The sequence below is a fragment of the Sparus aurata genome, chromosome 4 (assembly GCF_900880675.1).
Source record: "Sparus aurata chromosome 4, fSpaAur1.1, whole genome shotgun sequence".
Lineage (NCBI taxonomy): Eukaryota > Metazoa > Chordata > Actinopteri > Spariformes > Sparidae > Sparus > Sparus aurata.
In genome coordinates, this window is record NC_044190.1 from 25,947,495 (window position 1) to 25,966,075 (window position 18,581).

General features: G+C 41.5%; 2 protein-coding genes across 8 annotated transcripts in view; one reads left to right on the forward strand and one right to left on the reverse strand.

The window, feature by feature from the left end:
- The window catches only part of ap1g1 (adaptor related protein complex 1 subunit gamma 1), a 23,231-nt gene extending 13,503 nt beyond the window's left edge, over positions 1–9,728 (reverse strand). For 2 of the 3 annotated variants that reach the window (XM_030415324.1, XM_030415322.1), the window contains exons 1-4: positions 9,063–9,212; positions 650–853; positions 423–547; positions 46–187 (exon numbers count right to left, since the gene is read on the reverse strand). In XM_030415324.1, coding sequence (XP_030271184.1) covers positions 46–187; positions 423–547; positions 650–850 — 468 coding nt within the window. In that variant the 5' untranslated portion in view covers positions 851–853; positions 9,063–9,212. Of the gene's footprint in view, positions 1–45; positions 188–422; positions 548–649; positions 854–9,062; positions 9,213–9,673 lie in introns of those variants that run through there. The other variant, XM_030415323.1, reaches the window with a different exon arrangement.
- The window catches only part of znf821 (zinc finger protein 821), a 19,177-nt gene continuing 9,803 nt past the window's right edge, over positions 9,208–18,581 (forward strand). The window contains exon 1 of one of the 5 annotated variants that reach the window (XM_030415329.1): positions 9,208–9,338. In XM_030415329.1, the coding sequence (XP_030271189.1) occupies positions 9,335–9,338 (4 nt within the window). In that variant the 5' untranslated portion in view covers positions 9,208–9,334. Of the gene's footprint in view, positions 9,339–12,285; positions 12,750–18,581 lie in introns of those variants that run through there. The other 4 variants (XM_030415328.1, XM_030415326.1, XM_030415330.1 and 1 more) reach the window with 4 other exon arrangements.

The following is an 18,581-nucleotide window of genomic DNA, read 5'->3' on the forward strand; positions in this document are numbered from 1 at the left end:
TTGATCTTCAGGTATTCATCAAAAAATTACAACAATGAGGCTTACTTTTTTCCTTAAGTAGGAGTTGGATGTTTTGAGCAGCTTCTCTACCTCCCCTGCCAGGTCACGACACATTTCTGAGGAACCCATGCAGCCCAAAGTGCACAAGGCCAGACCCTGGACGTATTGTGTGCTGTGATTCAAGTCACTGGAATAAAAGAATACAGTTGAATGAGCCGTGGAAACACAGAGGTAACCATACAACAGACATTTTGTTCCAGGAGCAGGTAAGTTAGATTTTGGGGAACCAAATTGCCATCACCTCATACTCTGAATCACAGGTCATAAATTTAATCTTCTCTAAGAACAAATTACTGCAACTGTGCATTGAAAAAACAACATCTAAAAAGTATATTAATATTCAATGCTGTTCCTCCACTTACTTCTTAATGCAATTTGTCATCAGTAGGTGGACGTCCTGCCTCTCATCCAACAGCAGCATAGCTCCCAAATAACCTATTCGTTTGTCAGTGAACTTCTGGGACGCAATCAGCTTCAGGCACTCCAGCTGTAAAACAGGTCAACATGTCAAACGCGTGTTTTAATAATGTCACTGATTATCAGAAATCAAAAGGCCTCTTATATTGATTTTGTCAATCCCTAAACATACCTGCCCAAAGTGTGCTGGGTAGCCCAACATGTGCATATAAAGTAGCTTTGCCACATTTCTGCAACGGTATGTATTGTCTTCCTCTCTAAAGGACGAGCGGATAGCAGCACACTCTTTCTGGATCATCTCGCGCTCCTCTGCCTGGGTCCGTGCTGTCCGGATAGTCCGGATCAGCTCCCGCAGTCTGATCGGAGCTGGCATTCTCTGGAAAACATGAAGGAAAGATACACGTTGGCAACCATTGCCTCAGGGTTGGCACCAGACTAGACCACATTGGAACAGAAAAGCTACACTTCTTAATAAAACTAAGCAGTGAAGCTTTTAGTATCACTTACACACCTAAAATATGTTAGCTTTGGTTCAACACGGGTTTGGCAGCGGAAGGATTCTGAGTGCTGACTAATTATACTTACAAAGTAAGTGCAGTAGATGTGAAGACATTCTCTGTCAGATTGTGTTTTTTGGGTGACAAAGCAAGAAGAATATGATGAAATATGCAGAATATTTTGCTTAATGGGGCAAATAAAATGACTTTCATTTAGAGCTGTGTTTCTAACTCATATTTAGACTGCAGAGGGAAAGGAGAATAGCAGGTGAAATTCCATTCCCTCGTGGAGAAGCTTCTGAGAGTACACAAGCTTTAAGCCACAGGAAGAGGTTTAAATATTTATAAGTACAGGCTTAGTTGTGAGAATAAATTCTCTTGTGTTTATAACGTACCAACAACACCCCCAAAAATTACAATTTACAAAAGCAGAGATAAAAGCATTGAACAGTCAGTATGCTTACTTATTCAAAAACAGGCAAGGTGGCGGCATAAACTGAAACTGTAGTGCCATGATTCTGTTAGATTCAAAAGTAATATCTAAGAAACAAATTCCTTACAGAATTTAGGATGAACACACACTTAAGTGAAACAGGGCAAGTTGGTCTTAATCATTTATTTTTAGAAAAGTAATGGGCAGGATGGCCTAATGCATAGGGAAACTATGAAACGGAGTTGTATCTTTAAATGGCCAATGATAAAATGGATGAAGCCTCATAGGATTTGTTGTACAATCTCTGTAGTGCTGTGGCTTGTTTCTCAAAATATCGTCATTTAAGTGAAACTCTTGCCAAAATGCAAGTTGCAACCAAGGCTTTTTTGTAAATGTATATGAGTCAAACCTTCTTGTAAAAGCATAATTACAACGAAAGAGGCGCTTTTAAGATTTACTGTATTTTTTTTTTTTTGGGTCAAGCTCATTTTCACTGGGAGTGCAAGGGCACTTTTACAATGGCATCAAAATCACTTTTTAAAACACTAAGAAGGCTTGACATAACATGAAATTTTAGCTACTGCTAAGGTGAGTTGTTCGAAAACTCTCTTTTTAGTAAACTCTGTGTACACAAACAATGTTCTAAATGCTCGTGTTAATGTGTAGAGACCCTGGTGATACTACAAGCAAAGTTTCATGTTGTGTCGAGTCTTCTTAGTGTTTTAAAAATAGCGATTTTGATGCCATCACTAATTTGTCCCTAGCACTACCATTGAAAAGGAGTTTGACCTGAAAACGAAAATACGGTAAATCTTAAAAGTGCCTCTTTCATCGTAATCATGCTTTTACACAAAGGTCTGACTCATATACATTCACAAAAAAAGGCTAGATCGCATTTTGGCGAGAGTTTCACTTTATGAGGTCTGTTCAGTCAAGATGCCATAAAAACAGCTCGCTGACTCCACTCCAAATGTAAGTTGCAAATTTCAAGTTTTCTTTCATATGAGCAGATTTTAAAGGAGGTTCTCTTTCTAAATTAACATATTCAGCCTAAAAATCTAAATCCAAGTTTGGAATTTCTAAAATGTAAATGTTGAAATGTAGGATCTCAGGTGTCTGGCTCAGATTCTAAAACATTTAACATCTCAATTTCAATTCTAATCTAAACTAGAAAAGTTATTAAAGGCGACCTCCTCAACTTAGAGAGAGGTACATTTTGTCTCCCATCTCATTAAGTCTTTTATCTGGCAGCATGCAGTACATAATTAAGCTGCTACTGCAACAGAAACGATGGTAATTACTTGCTAAGCAAATCCATTTTGGAAGACAGGAACATAAAAGGCATTTGGACAGCGCGGAGACCTTAAAATAAAACAATCGTATGATGTGATGAACTAGTGAATGGTACTGCTCTGATAAACACTGTTTCTTATGCACAATGTAATTCTTCTAAATAATCGTCTGAAGTGATGAGTGCTTTATAAAAACACATCTACAAAGTCTTGACCTGACTAGCTTCTAAGGATGGTTTGAAGTCAGTCTACCTTTGATTGTATATCAAGTCAGGCAAAGGATTTCAGTGATCACAGAATATCACACAATAAATGGATTATGCATTTTTTTCCCTCTATGCAATTACTACACCACTGAAAAAGTGTTGTGAATTCGAACGCAGGCTGATAATGTACAACTACGGAATAAATATGAAAAGCTTTACTTTTAAGTTGAGGGGGTAATTCCTCCTGTTGAAATGCGGTCAAGCTGAGCATCAGCCAAATACGATTTTGAGATGATTTTTCTTGACACTACACTATATATGCAGTGTAAAATGAAGACATCTTTGCGTTGTAACTCTGTTAAACCATTACCGTTTTAAACTACAGAATCATGTGGTAAGCATTTGTCTTATCCAATAATATAGTAGCCACCATACCCCCTTGAGTTCAGCCATAATATTTATGGAAATCTTCATAGGTCCTGAGCTGGCTAATTGCCAGAGCGCCTTGCAAGGAAAATCAGCTATAGCTCCTGTTCTCATGTGACAGTGACTCCAACAACTGCCTTTATAGATTAAAGGAGAACTTAGGTCAATTTAAACATGCAGCTTCATTGCTCAAGCTACCCTTGACTTGCGAGTACCGAAGACGCGAACAAATTTGGTCCAGCCATTACAGAGCTCCGTGAATGGAGATGTAGCATTGAACGCTAACAGCATGGGGTCAGAACTTTACACTGTGTTTTAAGCGTCTTAACATGCTCCACATCTCACACCAAAAGTTATGCAACATCAGCAGACACCTTAGCACACAGCACTGTAGCGTGTATGACTCAAAATGAATAAAAAAGTAGTTAAAATAGTGTGTTTGTGCAAGCAGCTACTTACCTGTTTGTTGACATCCGTGTGTTCCGGTAGCTAGACCAAACTAGCATATCCATTGAGTGTGCACTTAACAGGCTTAACAGGCTATTGTAAGGCTCATGGCTCATGACAGGCTGTAACATGGACATGTACATTATGAACATAAACACGAAAATGCTGGATTACGTTTCCGTCTCCGCCAGTGAGGGAGTAAGTGCACGCTCGACAGATTGACTAGTTGGTCTAGCTACCAGAACACACGGATGTAAACAAACATGTAAGTAGCTGCTTGCACAAACACACTGTTTTAACTACTTTTTTATTCATTTTGAGTCATACACGCTACAGTGCTGTGTGCTAAGGTGTCTGCTGATGTTGCATAACTTTTGGTGTGAGATGTGGAGCATGTTAAGACGCTTAAAACACAGTGTAAAGTTCTGACCCCATGCTGTTAGCGTTCAATGCTACATCTCCGTTCACGGAGCTCTGTAATGGCTGGACCAAATTTGTTCGCGTCTTTGGTACTCGCAAGTCAAGGGTAGCTTGAGCAATGAAGCTGCATGTTTAAAGGAGTCATCACCTGGTTTTTTACATATCCAGTCCCTCTTGGATCGCTTTGGATCAATTCTTAAAACTTATTAGAAAAAAAAAATTAAAAAAAATCAAACATAGAGCTTGTTCTGACCCTTTTTCATACCGCGACTTTCTCACGTGAGATTATGCGCGAGGTTTTGACCGGTCCGGATGTGCATTGTATTAATATGTAATGAGGCGCGCGTTGATTGGCCGCAGGAAGGACAGAGCCGGAATGGGGGGCGAGCCTGCATGCACACAGACTCCAAAACATAAACAGCCCCCTGTCATGGCGCACACACTAAATGACGAGCCTTACGGAATTCAGGCATTTATGTACGAGCCGGAGTCGGAAACCGAACGGGAGAGTGAAGAGGCAGAGACGGTGGAAGAGACACGTTTTCAGCAGGGTGTCTCTGTATGGTAAATTTTTTTTTTTTTCCTTCTTACTTTTCACACTCGTGTTTTACATGTAAGACCTGAGTTTCAATGCTGGCGGTCACAATGTATGGCGTGAAAATGACAGAGAAATAAGCAGATTCGGCATGCTCACTCAGAAAGTCTGGCTGAGGACGGCTGTGAGCCGATGCTTAATATGCAAGTAGCCTCCTGTGGTAACGTCACCACCGGAGCAGAGTCAAAATCTCGTGCTTTAGGAACGTGCACTACTGTGCGCTATTCCTGTTTGGAAAAAGAGCCAAAGCGAAAAAAATAAGCCACTTTCAAACACCAGCTTTTCAGGCAAGTTTCAACAGAGGTCCAACACCAATATGCATGATTTAACGAGAGAAATTGCGATTTCCGGGTGATGACTCCTTTAAATCGACCGAAGTTCTCCTTTAAGGTGAAAGTGAAAATGAGCACCTTAAAATTAACCTTAAATCAGGTTTCAAATGTGTTTAAGAGATACAGTGGTTGCCCCTTACTCATTATTATTATTATTATTATTATTATTATCATCATCATTATTTATAAACCTGTATAATGTGGAGGTTAAACTATTTTCATCTGAATGGCCAAAAAAATATTCCAATCTAACCATCACTGATGAGATCAAATGAAATTCTTTTAATCTATGCCAGTCTACTGAGGGAAATAAGGATCCAGACACAGAGGGAATGAGGGCATCCTTTGTTGCATAAGGCGGTGGTTTGTAGAGAATCTAGGAATTCACTGTGATCAAAGAGGGGTGGGGAGGGTGGTCAGGCAAGGCCACACTTTAATAAAGGCAGGGATCTACTGTCTGCCTTAACACCATTTAAATTACCTGAGCTGAATGGACCTAGTGTTGGACTCCATAAATCATGAGTCGCTGCCTCTTGCTGTGCTTATAATCAAATGTGTACACATTAAAGAAGGTAAATCCAGCCTCTGTTGAGAGCAGATTAAATTAGAGTGCTCCATTCTTGCAATTGCAATACTTTACAGTACTTTTTATTGCCCTTACTGTTTCTGAGGAGTGAAACAGTGTCTTTAGTTAAAAAACAAAACTTAAAGGATGTGTTGAACACATGGTAGTTGGATTACGAAGACCACAGGATAGTGGAGCCTCGAGCTTAGTCAGTAGTTGGGCAGTAACAGCCTCGGGTTCACTCACCAAGGTCAGCTTTACTCAACCTTAATACAAAGACAAACAGGGAAGCGTTCTGCTGTAGAACCATACTACATGTTATAGTGGTGATCACACAGACAAGTGACGACAGCCCATACAGACAGACAAAACGGCTCAGTGTACTTTGACATACAGTATCTTGCAAAGTCGACAATGTCCAAAGGCACAGTTCTACGCCCTGCACCAAAAGTTGAAGGGGGGAAAAAAACACAAAGACTGTTACTACTGTAGAGGAAAGAGCAGAGCCCATCACAGGTGCACCATGCCATGACCAAACAACTGTTTTGCATGCATCTAATTTAAAGCAAGATCTCAGAAGGAGTATTCCTAAAACCTCTGAATGTCTTTACCCCATTAACAACCTGACTAACACTATGGGTCATTCATTCAGACTGTGCTATGTCATTAACACGTCTTTCCTATACGGGTGTACTTTGCATGTACTTTGAAACCTTCATAACAAGCTTTTTCTCTCCTGAGATTTGGAGAGCCAGCCTAGATTAGCATCAGGAGCGTGACAACCAGCAACAAGCAAGAAAGAGTGCCACACCTCCCTTTTTACCACAGGGAACATTCAACCTGTCAAGTGCGAGACATTGTACCAGAGGAATAGGAGCTAAAACACAGTGGTTTTACATTAGATTACTGAACACCACGAGGACTGCATACATTGAAACTGAAAGCACAGATGTAACATTCACCACTGTCTTCTGTTGGGAGAGTACTGCACCATTAAACTAGACAAAACGATCATTAGACAGCTGCAAGATGAAGAAAATACAGAGACACCACTGGGGAGAAGCCTTTTCCCTACTCAATTTGCCAGGCACCTGCACTTTGTCTCTTATTTTCTCTCTGTGCTCAGATATGCACTCAGATGTTATAAATGAAATACTACAAATGCAGATCACTCTATTCCTTCTAATACTATCAACCTGAAGTGATCACATGCCCATAGCAATAAATTAATACTAATTCTACATGAGTACACAATAAGGAAAAGCAAAACTGAAAGTGTAAAACTCAAATCAAATCAGCACTGTACATGCTCACCCTGTCGAAGCCACTGTTAAATTAATGTATAGTTATTTCACTTGTATGGGGAGGGCCTGGTGTTCAGTAGAGAGAGCCAAGAGTCATCACTGAACTAAATGCTAACTATTTGCTGATAATGTAAATTAATAGATCAACATAGATGATCTGCAGTCACTCAACAGATCTCAAACAAACAATGGAAGAATCATGGAGTTGTAATGAGGAACCAGCTGTGTCCTGTGAGTTCATGTCTTTAGCCTGTAGACAACTTCAACCTTTCACCACTCCAAAGTTGTAGGTTCTGTTAACCTTTACAAAAAGCTTCTTCTTTTTTTGCTATGTTAAGTTGCAAACTAGCCAGCAGGCAAAGCCTGCACAGGAACCAACACTAGCACTCAAAAACTTGTAAATCTACCTCCCCCAATGCTCTCTCCATTACCACCTGCGTAGAGCTATGGTTACTGCGAGGGAGTGAACTATACATTAAAAAACATGTGTGAGATTAACAATTTTGCTACAGTGCATGTCAAATGTGTACCCAAGGCAGTGGCAATACTCACTATACACTTTGCGAGTCAGATTTGTACACTCAGTGACAAAGCCTGGTAAGAATTGGCTTCTATATAGTGTGATTCACCTCTGCTAACATGCTGTAAAACAAAGCTCTACTTAATGCATCTGCTCAAATGAGCATTATGTCACAAAGGTAGTCACCACATCACTGTCAGCAGCAGGGGAGGTTAAGTGGTTTTTAATTAAGGCCACAGCTGTCTTGTTTTAAGCATAACATTAAGCAGCGGTAATGTTATCGCACTGTATTACTTATCAAAGGATAACTTTGAGTTCTCTTCACCATAGGCACCATCACTATTAGACAAGTGTATCCTATAAAAGAGTGGTTATTACACAGTAGCTGGTTGATATTGTGGTATGGCACTTGCTGAAACTCCCACAGCTTCAAAAAAGAGAGAGAGATGTGGCAATGATGTACAGGAATCACCCATACTGCACGTCATACTCATTTATCCACTTCCTACTTACAGCTGACTTCCTTAACGTGAACCCAAAAAATGTTTTTTGAAAACGTGCCACATGTTATTAATACATTGTTATAAAAATGTTACTTTCCTAATTGAGATGTTGTCAACACTAACTTACTTACTTGAGAAACTAGGGTAAAAAGGAGTTCATGGCCTTAACACAGTAAGCTAGCTATCGTTAGCTTCCTAGACATCCCAATGCAACGATTAAGTATAGCTAAGATATTGACAATCTGACAAAGTTTAGAAACGTCTGATACCAATACTTACGTTTGAGACAAATGTGAAATGCTTAATGCTACTTAGCTACAGCAAATTACACATCGCAAAAGTAAGCTAACAACAAGCTAACACTTGTACAGTCTGATATTTTCAGAGAGAGGGCAACATATTAGGCTGACATCACAGCAGTAGCTTCACCTTGGCTGACATTATTTCGTCAAATGATGGTTTACATCTACAGAATTTGACAATATTGCCAAACTGAGTCGAGAGGCCATTACATGCTCGGCATGACACCTGAATCTCGTCGCCGATTGATCAGGACATGATGCAGTTTAGGCCTTCTCGGAGCATTTGGATTATCAAGCTAGCGAGATATCTGTGGCGTTAGCTAGCGACCTGACCACTCGTTAGTTTCTCTATTACCTACTCAAAATACTATCCGACTTTTCAAAAATCAAGTGTGAATCACGTCTGCTAGCTAGAAAGACGTGCAACATAAATTTGGCATTAACTTACGTGTTGTCACGATGATTATGACTTACTGGACAACACACTGTATAAATGGCTATTGGGCTTTACATCCCTAGCCCAGCAGGTAGTTAGCAAGGCTACAGCTATGAGGCAATGCTAGCCATGCTAGCTAACTTAGCTGCTGACAGGCACAACCCCGGTGTACTGAGGGCTGCGACTTCCTATGTAGCGCCACAGTGAAAGTTGTCAACGTAGATACAAACAAACCACTGATTATTACTCACACGTAAAGCCATTTTCATACATTTCTGCCGACATATTATCCTTAGAATATACTTACTAGCCGTAATGATGCCAGAAAATGACTGGAATCGTCTCTATTAGCAATGGAGGGAGGAACACACTAGACATGCAAAATGGTGGCTACTCCAGCCTCAGCACATCTACCGCAGGCGGAGGGTTACACTGACATATCCCAGAGGCTCATGAAAGAAGCGCGGACTGAAGTTTATCATCAGCGTACAGTAACGTTAGCTTGTACTAGAGGACTTCTCCACAGTCTGCCCCTCTGACCGAGACCCCCATCTGATATGCCAGTGTTCTCTGGACACCATGGGTAATGGCTGATTTATGTCTTCATGGCGATGAGAGATGTAGCTAGGTGACCGTGTTGTTAAACCCTGCTATCGTTGGCTAGGTGATGTCTAGCTTGTTCTCCTCTGTCGTTCTCGCGTTGACTATAAAGGGCTAACGTTAGGCTGGTTATCCTTTAGCTGGCTAGCTAACGTTAACGTTATCCCGTTGATGGCGCTGACTGATTGACTGTAAATAATGTTCTGTAACGTGGCTGTCAGTGCGAACATTAATGTATGCCGCCCGTCACTTTTTCTACAAAACGCCGCAAATGTCACGAAGAGATTATTTTGTTGAGATGGCACAATTTCGCTTTACCGTGCGGAAGGATATATTTTTGCCCGGTGAATGTCGTGCTGCGGTCCGTTTACTCGTGGCAGTCAGTGATGACGACTACATGTAATGTTATGACAGCGTTTAAATGGTGTGGAGCGCCACCTAGTGCTGGTACTGTGCTATCCAAGGAATGTAGGCTGGGCTTGATTTATGGTTTATCAAACACTAAAATCTAAGAGTGCTTCAGATTTGACTGTGGCCATCAACCATTAACCATTGCTTTTGTGTTGTTGTTAATGTATCATTGATTACAGCTAGCTGGTTGGTACTTTGCTTCTCATTTTGGGTTTGATCACAGGGAACTTGCAAGCAGCCCTACTTGACAAGCCTTTATTTCAGACTTATTACTCAGTCCATCCATATACAATCTAAGCTTTTCTCACGATACTTACTTTGACTCTTTGCGATTGCAATGTGATGTAAAAACCTTGGTTCAGTTTGAGGCTGTTACTCATTTGTTTTGTAGCCTCGCTAAAGCTGTCGAAGTAAACAAGGAATCTGGAGGATGGGGAGTCAGTGATGGAAATTACTTTATCACATGCTTTCACTTGTTTTCATGTCATATGGACTACCTGAAATGATATCTTGAACTCAACCACGTGATGATTTCTAGTCCTTTCATCTGCCTTAAAGGAGCTATTTGTATTGAAATGTTGAATAATGGCGCTTTGGGATTGGAGGACAGGTTGGCTGTCATCCCAAAGTGGCGAGTTGGGAATGAGACTCAAAAATCGATTTAGAACAATTTGTATGTCTGTGATTTGTTGCAATAACAACGTCTCAGTGTACAAAGTCATTTATACACAGCGGTTATTTATTTCAGGAAGCTATCCCGGCATTAGGTGGGAGACAGACATATTAGTGAGGCTGCTAGTTCATCACAGGACGTATCTAATAATCAGGAGTGCCCTATTAACTCTTTGGGCCATGTCAGAAAAACAAAGAAAGTTAACTTTAAATGGAAAAGCAAACTTTTTTTATAATGTTGTATGCAGATATGCTAGTTTTCAGAAGAAATAGTTTTCCTATTAGAAAATGCTACATTTGGTCTAACCTCTAGACTTTTTGAATTGCATGCAGCAATGTTTATTGTCAGTACTGTGAAGAATCCCGCTAACTTTGCTGTCTGGAACCCAGACTTACTTTTAGATTATTCACCAAAATTACAAAACGTACATTTCTCAGTTATCCCTAGTGATATATTGTCATGCTGATTTTTTTTGTTTAATTTGACGTCTGGCAACTTTCGAGATTTCTGCCACCAAAACAATATTTTAATGGAAGTGAGAGAGGAGTTTATGCTTTAAACTTCATTTATTTATGGCACGGGTCTCGTTAAAGTGAAACACATGGCAGGTAATTCCCACTGAGAATCAGATGCATTTACTCTAGAGCCCCCATTATCGGCCTGTATTAACATATCACAGATATCAGTACCTGTGTGTGTTTTGTCCTGAAGGTAACAAAACATTTCAGAACAAAAATGTCAAAGTTCGTGGTCATTTAAAACGGTGTTGCCATTGCCAGCTCTGTCCACCAGAGACCACTGAGACGTTGAGTTATAGGTGCCAAAAACCCTCCTCAGTACATACTTTAATTTCTTCACAGGTAATGCATAATAATAATAATAATAAGAGATCATTATCAAAATGTTGTGTTCTGCGTTGTTACTTCAGATATTGGCCGATATATTATTAACAGATATATTGTTGCTCTTATCGATACTAGACAATTTGATAAAAGTCTCCTACTGAGGAAGTTATTCTTCTTCTTATTACAGGATAAAAATGTCTACTTTGAAGCTACGTTGTATTTTGATAATGGGTGATGATCTGACAAAACAATTCCAATATAAAATCCACTGTAGGCTTGTATTTCAGGCACTTTCAGGCATCAGTCTCTTTACTCTCTTTGATTCTCTTGATCAGCAATGAAGCGTTTCTAGTTGTCTTGCACATGAATCTGTCGGCATGCGGCTCACTCACCGGTATCATCTCAGCTTTTAGCATTAAAACATTGTCTTAAAGTTAAGTATTAAGGGTTGTTCTTGACCTTGAAAATTGTAGTTTGACAAAGCAGTTTACAGTTTACTAACCAGTATTCAACCTACTTGATTCTGCCACCTTTCTAGCTTCGAACAGTGTTCTGGGGACCTTGTTTTCCTCTTGGAACAGCTTGTTTACTCAGTTATGGAAAAGATTTAAAAAAAAAAAAAAAAACTCTGAGGTTGTATTATTACCTCATTAATATTGTAAATATCAGAATTCTGATTAGAATTTCTTATCCAAAACAACATAGTGCCCCATTAACGTGTTTTTTTTTTTACTAAAATGTTCCAAATAAACTGCTTTAATTGGCATTCTGATTATTTTAAACACACAATTATGAATATGTTGTTCCTCTCATAGAAAAGTAACTCTCCACATCTTGTAGATATACTGGCTCCTCTGTGACAATATTAAACCATATGTGAAAATCTCGAGAGGTTTCTCTACACAGACTGTTTATTTTATTTTTTATTTATTCTTTCTCCCACACGACCTGAACGCAGCATAGTGTCTTTAGCATGAACTCCCCAGCGTCCCCGCATATCCCACAATCCTGTTCGGTGCAGCTTCATTGCTTTTACGTTAGAGATCAGCTGAGCTCGTGCGGCGCTGCAGTGAGAGCGCGGGTGCCAGCGGCTCGAGATCGGAGCAGCTCGGGGCCGCTCGGTGTCTCTCTTGTCGGGCTTGGACATCATTTTAAACCCCCCTGATCGACCGGAGACGGGGATTTTTTTTATTTATTTTTTCTAACGACTGCAAGAATGTGACTCTTTTATGTTTCCCCTTTTTTTTTATTTTCTATTTTTTACCCCCGTGCTCCGTTGATCGAGGAGACGATTTGATTTTTTTTTTTCTGTTATTATCATCTCGCTCATCATCTGTCCTCCTCAGTGCGGAATACACCTGGATCGGGGTTAGGAGGAGATTCACAGTTTTGTTTTTTTTCGGGGCAATAATATGTCCAGGCGAAAACAGACCAACCCCTTCAAAGTTGACTGTAGGTATTCCAGGTATTGTCTTAATACTATTTCACGAGTTACGTATCCGTGTCACGTTCAGTATTCGGTGTGTAAACAACGGGGATGTGCTGAATATTGTTATTATTGTTGCGAGCTGCATTAACAGTGTTTTTCCGCCGCTTTCCATGATGTCCGCTGTAATATATTCATGGGGATGTATTCAACCAAAGACAGGGCTTCTCGTGACACACCATCACATTGTATATGATGTGAGCAGCTGACATTTCAGATCACTTTCAGTTTGGGTATTCTTGTCAGGGTATTGAAGGATATCTCACTGTGATTGTGGTTTGTAGTTTGTGTGAGAGAACAGCACAAGACTCTATTGGCTGGTGTGTATATACGTATTTTGTATTTCTTTATTCTGCCTTTAGTGGTCGAATTGACATAGAAATAAAGCAAGTATACAGCAACACTTATTGCCTTATAATTTAAATAAAAATCAAGGCAAAGACTATGCTGCCAAAAAATAAACAAATAAGTCGTCAGACGTGCAGATGAGCACATCTCCGGTAAACGCACAGTAGTTACTTAAAAGGAGCTGTTATTATTTTAGACAAGCTCAGCAAGATTGGTGGATCGATCAGGTGTAATGGTAGTCATCATCTCATTCTCCTGCGACCTAGTCATGGTAATATTTATCCTTCCATGCTGAGAATATGCGCAGAACTTCAGGTGATTTTTATCACTGTGTGTTTTCCAGGCAGACTGATCCATGAGACGTCTTGTGATGATATCTTCCTCCGATCAGCCTGTTTCCTCAGGGCTTGTAGCTAAGCATGTTTTGTGGTTTCTGGGTTTTGTTATAACAAGGTGTCATTTTTGTAGATTTAATGAGCAATAACATGCCTTGAGTGTTTGGAAGAAGCAAGGCCGAGAGCGTCATGGCAACTAATGTATCGTTAGACCCTGATCAGCGGGGGCAAGCGTTTCAACTTTTACACACTGGGGACCTGCATGGTGTCAGTTCAGTTTGCACTGACATCTCAGTTCCAGTGCAAGATGAGAGGGAAGCGACACAATGCAGTGGCAATTAATTACCAAATCAATCTGTAGATTTACAGAAAATACTGCTTCCAGTCTTTCAAATGTGTGGTTACGATGTTTTCCTTTTGTCATATTGTCGGTCAAAGAAAATAAGCTATTTGAGTACAACACAATGGGTTCTGCAAAATGAAAAATGGGCATCTTCCACTGTTATCTTATAGCCAATCAACAAAATGATTCATCAAGTCAACAGCTGATAGAATGGTCGATAATAAGAATTTTTTTTTTTCAGCCCCACAGAAACGCAGTTGACTAAAACGAAGCAGAGCCTCAGCTATCTGATACACGTGCAATTCTCCTGTACTTTAGGATGGCAGTAGTTGAAATCAATGTCTCTGTTATGTCTCTGGCTGCAAAAGCCTATTCATGCTCATTTTCTCGTATTGATTAACTTCTGAGTGGCACATTGTCCTCAAGTATTCTTGTTTGTAAGCAGGGGTTTCCTGCTATTATCAACTGCAGCATCCCATTGTGATTCTATACAACTTACAAAATTAACTTAACAACACTGCAGCGACCCCTGGTGTGAATTAGAATATGGGTGTCCCCCCTGGATCCCCCTTTTCTTTTGGGGGGTGGACAGCATGCTGACCTCGTAAGCGCGACACAGTCCACAGAAAGGGATTGCCTGCTGTAATCTGCTGAAGTTACAGTATGTCTGCTACAGCCCTGCCGCTTTCTAAACATAGTTTGTCTAAACTGCCGGCGAAATACATCTTGCACTCGCGACTGCACTAATCCCTGCGAGCTAATGAGCTCATTTGCTGCTCTGTAACACTTGCAGCGAGCTGGAAACCCTCAGTAGGGCTTAAATTTGATGTTGGCATTAGTTAGTGCACTCCACGTGAGGCATCCAAAACATTTCTCAGACAGAGAAACCGCAGCGCCGTCACCGGAGTGCGAGTTCTGACTCTCCGTCTGCTCTGCCCTGATTGTTTTACCTGTCTTCTCTTGTGAGGTATGAATTGCATGCACAGAGCCGTTCCCCCACGAGAGGGTCAGACCAGATAGACAGACAGACTGACAGACCAGACAGGCAGGGAGACAGTCTGACAGGCAGGCGGGCCGACACACACCACACACACACACACACGCAAAGACACACGCACACAGGGAATTCCAGACAATAACACACCAGCGCTGTCTGTCGAGCTATTTGCGTTCCTCCTTGAGTTTGATGTCGAACAACAGCAAGAAAAACAGCATTATGTAAAAGTTAATTAGGACTGGAGGAGGTGGAGAGAAGTGGATGTGTCCTTCATGTTGACAGTAAATAGACATCAGTTTTTTTTCTGACAGTATATGGTGCATACTTACTGTAAACACTGAAAACTCCTTCATGAAGAGTTCAAGTTTATCCCTTTCATAACTTTTTTTGGGATGTTTTAATGGTTGAATACAGAGGTTACAGTTTTTGTTTTATGAAGGAGTACAATGGCGCTTTCCACAAACCTGTTTCTGTCAAGCATCTGAACTTAGTTTCAAAACTGCTAAAAAAATAATGCGTTTTCTCCTCGTATGTGCTGCAGTAGATTGCCACGTGCTATCATGATTACTTGCTGCCAGATCAATATCTAATTATATAAGTATATGAATATGACTTTTTTTGTTGTAATTATCATGAAGAACCAGGTGCCAGACCAACCAGAGAAAGTCTTCCAACGGGGAAAATTGGCTCATCACTTCACCTTCTTCTTTTTAGGAGTAGGTCACCAGGTAATCAGAGTAAGAATTGATCCGATGTTTGGCCCACCATCCTCGTGTGTGTGTGTGTGTGTGGATGCAAGACGGGGGCCCCCGCACTTCCTGCAGATTCAGACGTGTTGTGCGTCTGAGTGTTTTTTGGAAGGGACGGCGACTGAAAAGGAGAAGGGGAGGGGGGGCTTTGAATTCAACCGGACCCCCATTGCTCGGTGTTTGAGTAGAGTTTTGGCATTCTATCTTTTGTCTGTTTTGTTTTGCGCGCTCCCCCCACCACCACCAGCACCCCCACACACATACACTGCCTCTCCTCCTCCCCTTCTCCCTCTTTCTGTGTGTCTGTTGGCTGATGAGTTTGTCTCTTTGTCTGGATTCAGTCAGACACTGCGTCACCTCCTGCCTACAGACACACAGACTCAGAGATAACATCACAGTGGCAGAGACTGAAGGGAGGGAGAGGGGGGAGGGAGGGAGGGAGAGAGGGAGCGAGGAGAGACAGATGTACAGACAGAGCCTTAGCGGCGGGGGGATGGGTATCTCTCACACATCAATCATTGGCTATGTGCCGTGAAGCCAGCTTGTTGTAGTATAGTTCATAGTTCAATACTCACGACCCACTCTAGCAGTGCTAATGAATGCTTTGACTTCTATGGGAAAAGTGCCCAAACTGCGTTCACATACTAACTTCCCACCACTAGCGAAATAGTGCGATGACAAACCTCCTCGAAGATTATACCTCTGTTTTCCTCACAGACAGACAGAGTGTGTGTGTGTGTGTGTGTGTGTGTGTGTGTGTGTGTGTGTGTGTGTGTTTGTGCGAACGCTATACCTCAGGATTGTGACGAGGGCTGTAATTACTTCTGTCAGTCTCAGGTAACTGGAGTCAGGATCTCTCTCCCATCTCTGATCTGTGTTAATGGCGAGGGCGCACACAAGGGAAGAAAATTGGACTTTTTCTATCATTAATTTTAGCTATCTGAAGTGGGATGCTCCTGTGCGCGGATGCCAGAGAAGCTCCCGAGCAAACTGTCTCCAATAAAGAAGCGGCGTTGGCAGTTAAATACAGGGTTTTGCACGGTCAAGTGTGATAATATGAAAAGTGAAGGCATTTTTCGCAGAATCCTGCGGGGTTACCGTCAAAACAAAGAGTGGCATCACAACGAGTTAAGTGAGCCACATATGGGCTGCCATGGTATGAAGCTTCATCCTCCCCCTCAAGAGCTGATGGTATAGATATGGAAGTTACACACAAGCAGGGAGGACAGAGGGCGAGCCAGGCTGTTCAGTGTGTGGGTGGTACTGAGAGAGAGAGAGAGAGAGAGAGAGAGAGAGAGAGAGAGAGAGAGAGAGAGACTAGAGATGAGCGATCACAGAGAAGAGAGAGAGATAGCGAGAGAGAGAGCTCGAGCTAGAGAGAGAGAGCTCTCGATCGGAGCTATCTAGATAGACGAGCAGATAGATACGACGCTATAGATCTCTCCTCTTCATCTACTCTCTCTCTCTCTACGCTCGACTCTCTCGCATCTATCTGATCTCTCTCTCTATCTCTCTTGCTCCTTCTCGCTCTCTCTCTCTCTCTCTCTCGCCCTCTCCTCTCTCTCTCTCTCCTCCCCGTCTCCCTTTCTGGAGCAAAAGATGCAGGCGCTTCTTCCCCCGTGGGACTGCAGCATGGCAGCCGAACAGAGCTAGCATGTATCTGCGAGTGTATATGTGTGTGAAAAAGTGGGGGTTGGGATGCAAATGAAGTTAATGTGACTGCACGTATGTCAGCGGGCTCGCCTGGCTGCCTTTGCATTCATTATGTTTCAGCGTGGGATGGCTCGACACGAAAAGCAGCTTAATCGGGGAAGAAGTTCTCGCGGTCCACACCCCGAGTGGATCCCAAAAGTTCTGAGGAAAAAACGCCAAATCGTGCAAATAATTTACCGTCAAGGTCTGGACTGTCCTCATCAAAGGTTTCACTTTGGTTTGGACTGTAATCATCCGTACCATTCTGGTCTTAATCTAATCACATTGGGCACACATTATGTTTCGCCATGGACAAAAACAAGAACCCCTTAGCTTCTGCATAGGTAAATGCACTAGTGTTGAAAAATTCATACCTTCTTGTGGTATGCTATGTCAGTAGATGCTGTTTCTATGTTGCTATGGAGATAAAGCGCTCATGTTGAACACAATGTATGGGTAAAAAAAAAAAGGGGGCTCCTGTATTAAAATAGATTTGAATCATTGACGTTTGATGCTAAATGAAATACTAGTTGTGGCGCCTGTCTGTCTGTCTGTAGAAACACTGGCTGCATGTTCTGCCTGTATGGTTCATGCTTTGCAGGAAATGGAACTACGTCTTCATACATCAGTCCCCTAAATTGTGAAACTGGAAAGAAAGGCTTCCCGTTCATGAGGTGCACATCTCTCTTTGGTGGTGCAAATGTTGTTTAGCCCGTCTAACTGGCTTTATCTGCAAACCTGGACTTGCCATTCTTGGAATATTATTGATTCATTCACTCATTGTCATAACGGATGCATACCACCTCACACACGTGGCAAAATGGTGTGGGCGTGTGCGTATTTTTTACTCAAGTTTGGTCATGGCACATGAATCCAAAGGGATGCACCTTTTTGTTCTAGGCCACTCCCACTGCCACACTGTCAGCATGGCCACAAACACACACCCTCACACACAGAGACACTTGACTTCCATTCAAAATTTCAGCCAAAAACTGACTGATAAAAGATGGGGGGATTTTCTTGCCGACTGACTGACTGACCAAGCAACCCATAGAGCTGCTGACATTTTTTTTAATCAAATCCAGCTAATTACATATCTTGCAGGTACATCTCATTGAAAGATGGAAAAAGTCGACTTAATACACCCAGAGATACTAAAAGGATCAAATAGCAAAATCTGTGGTAGTACACACATTTTACTCATCTAATGTTAATTATCTTCCCCCGAGGATTAAATGCATATTTTTATGGAGGGTTAAGTTGCCGTTCACGAAAGAGCCACCCACCTCCACTCCTCACGTTCTCTCCCCAGTTGGAACAGCTCATTGTACTCACCAGTCTTACTGA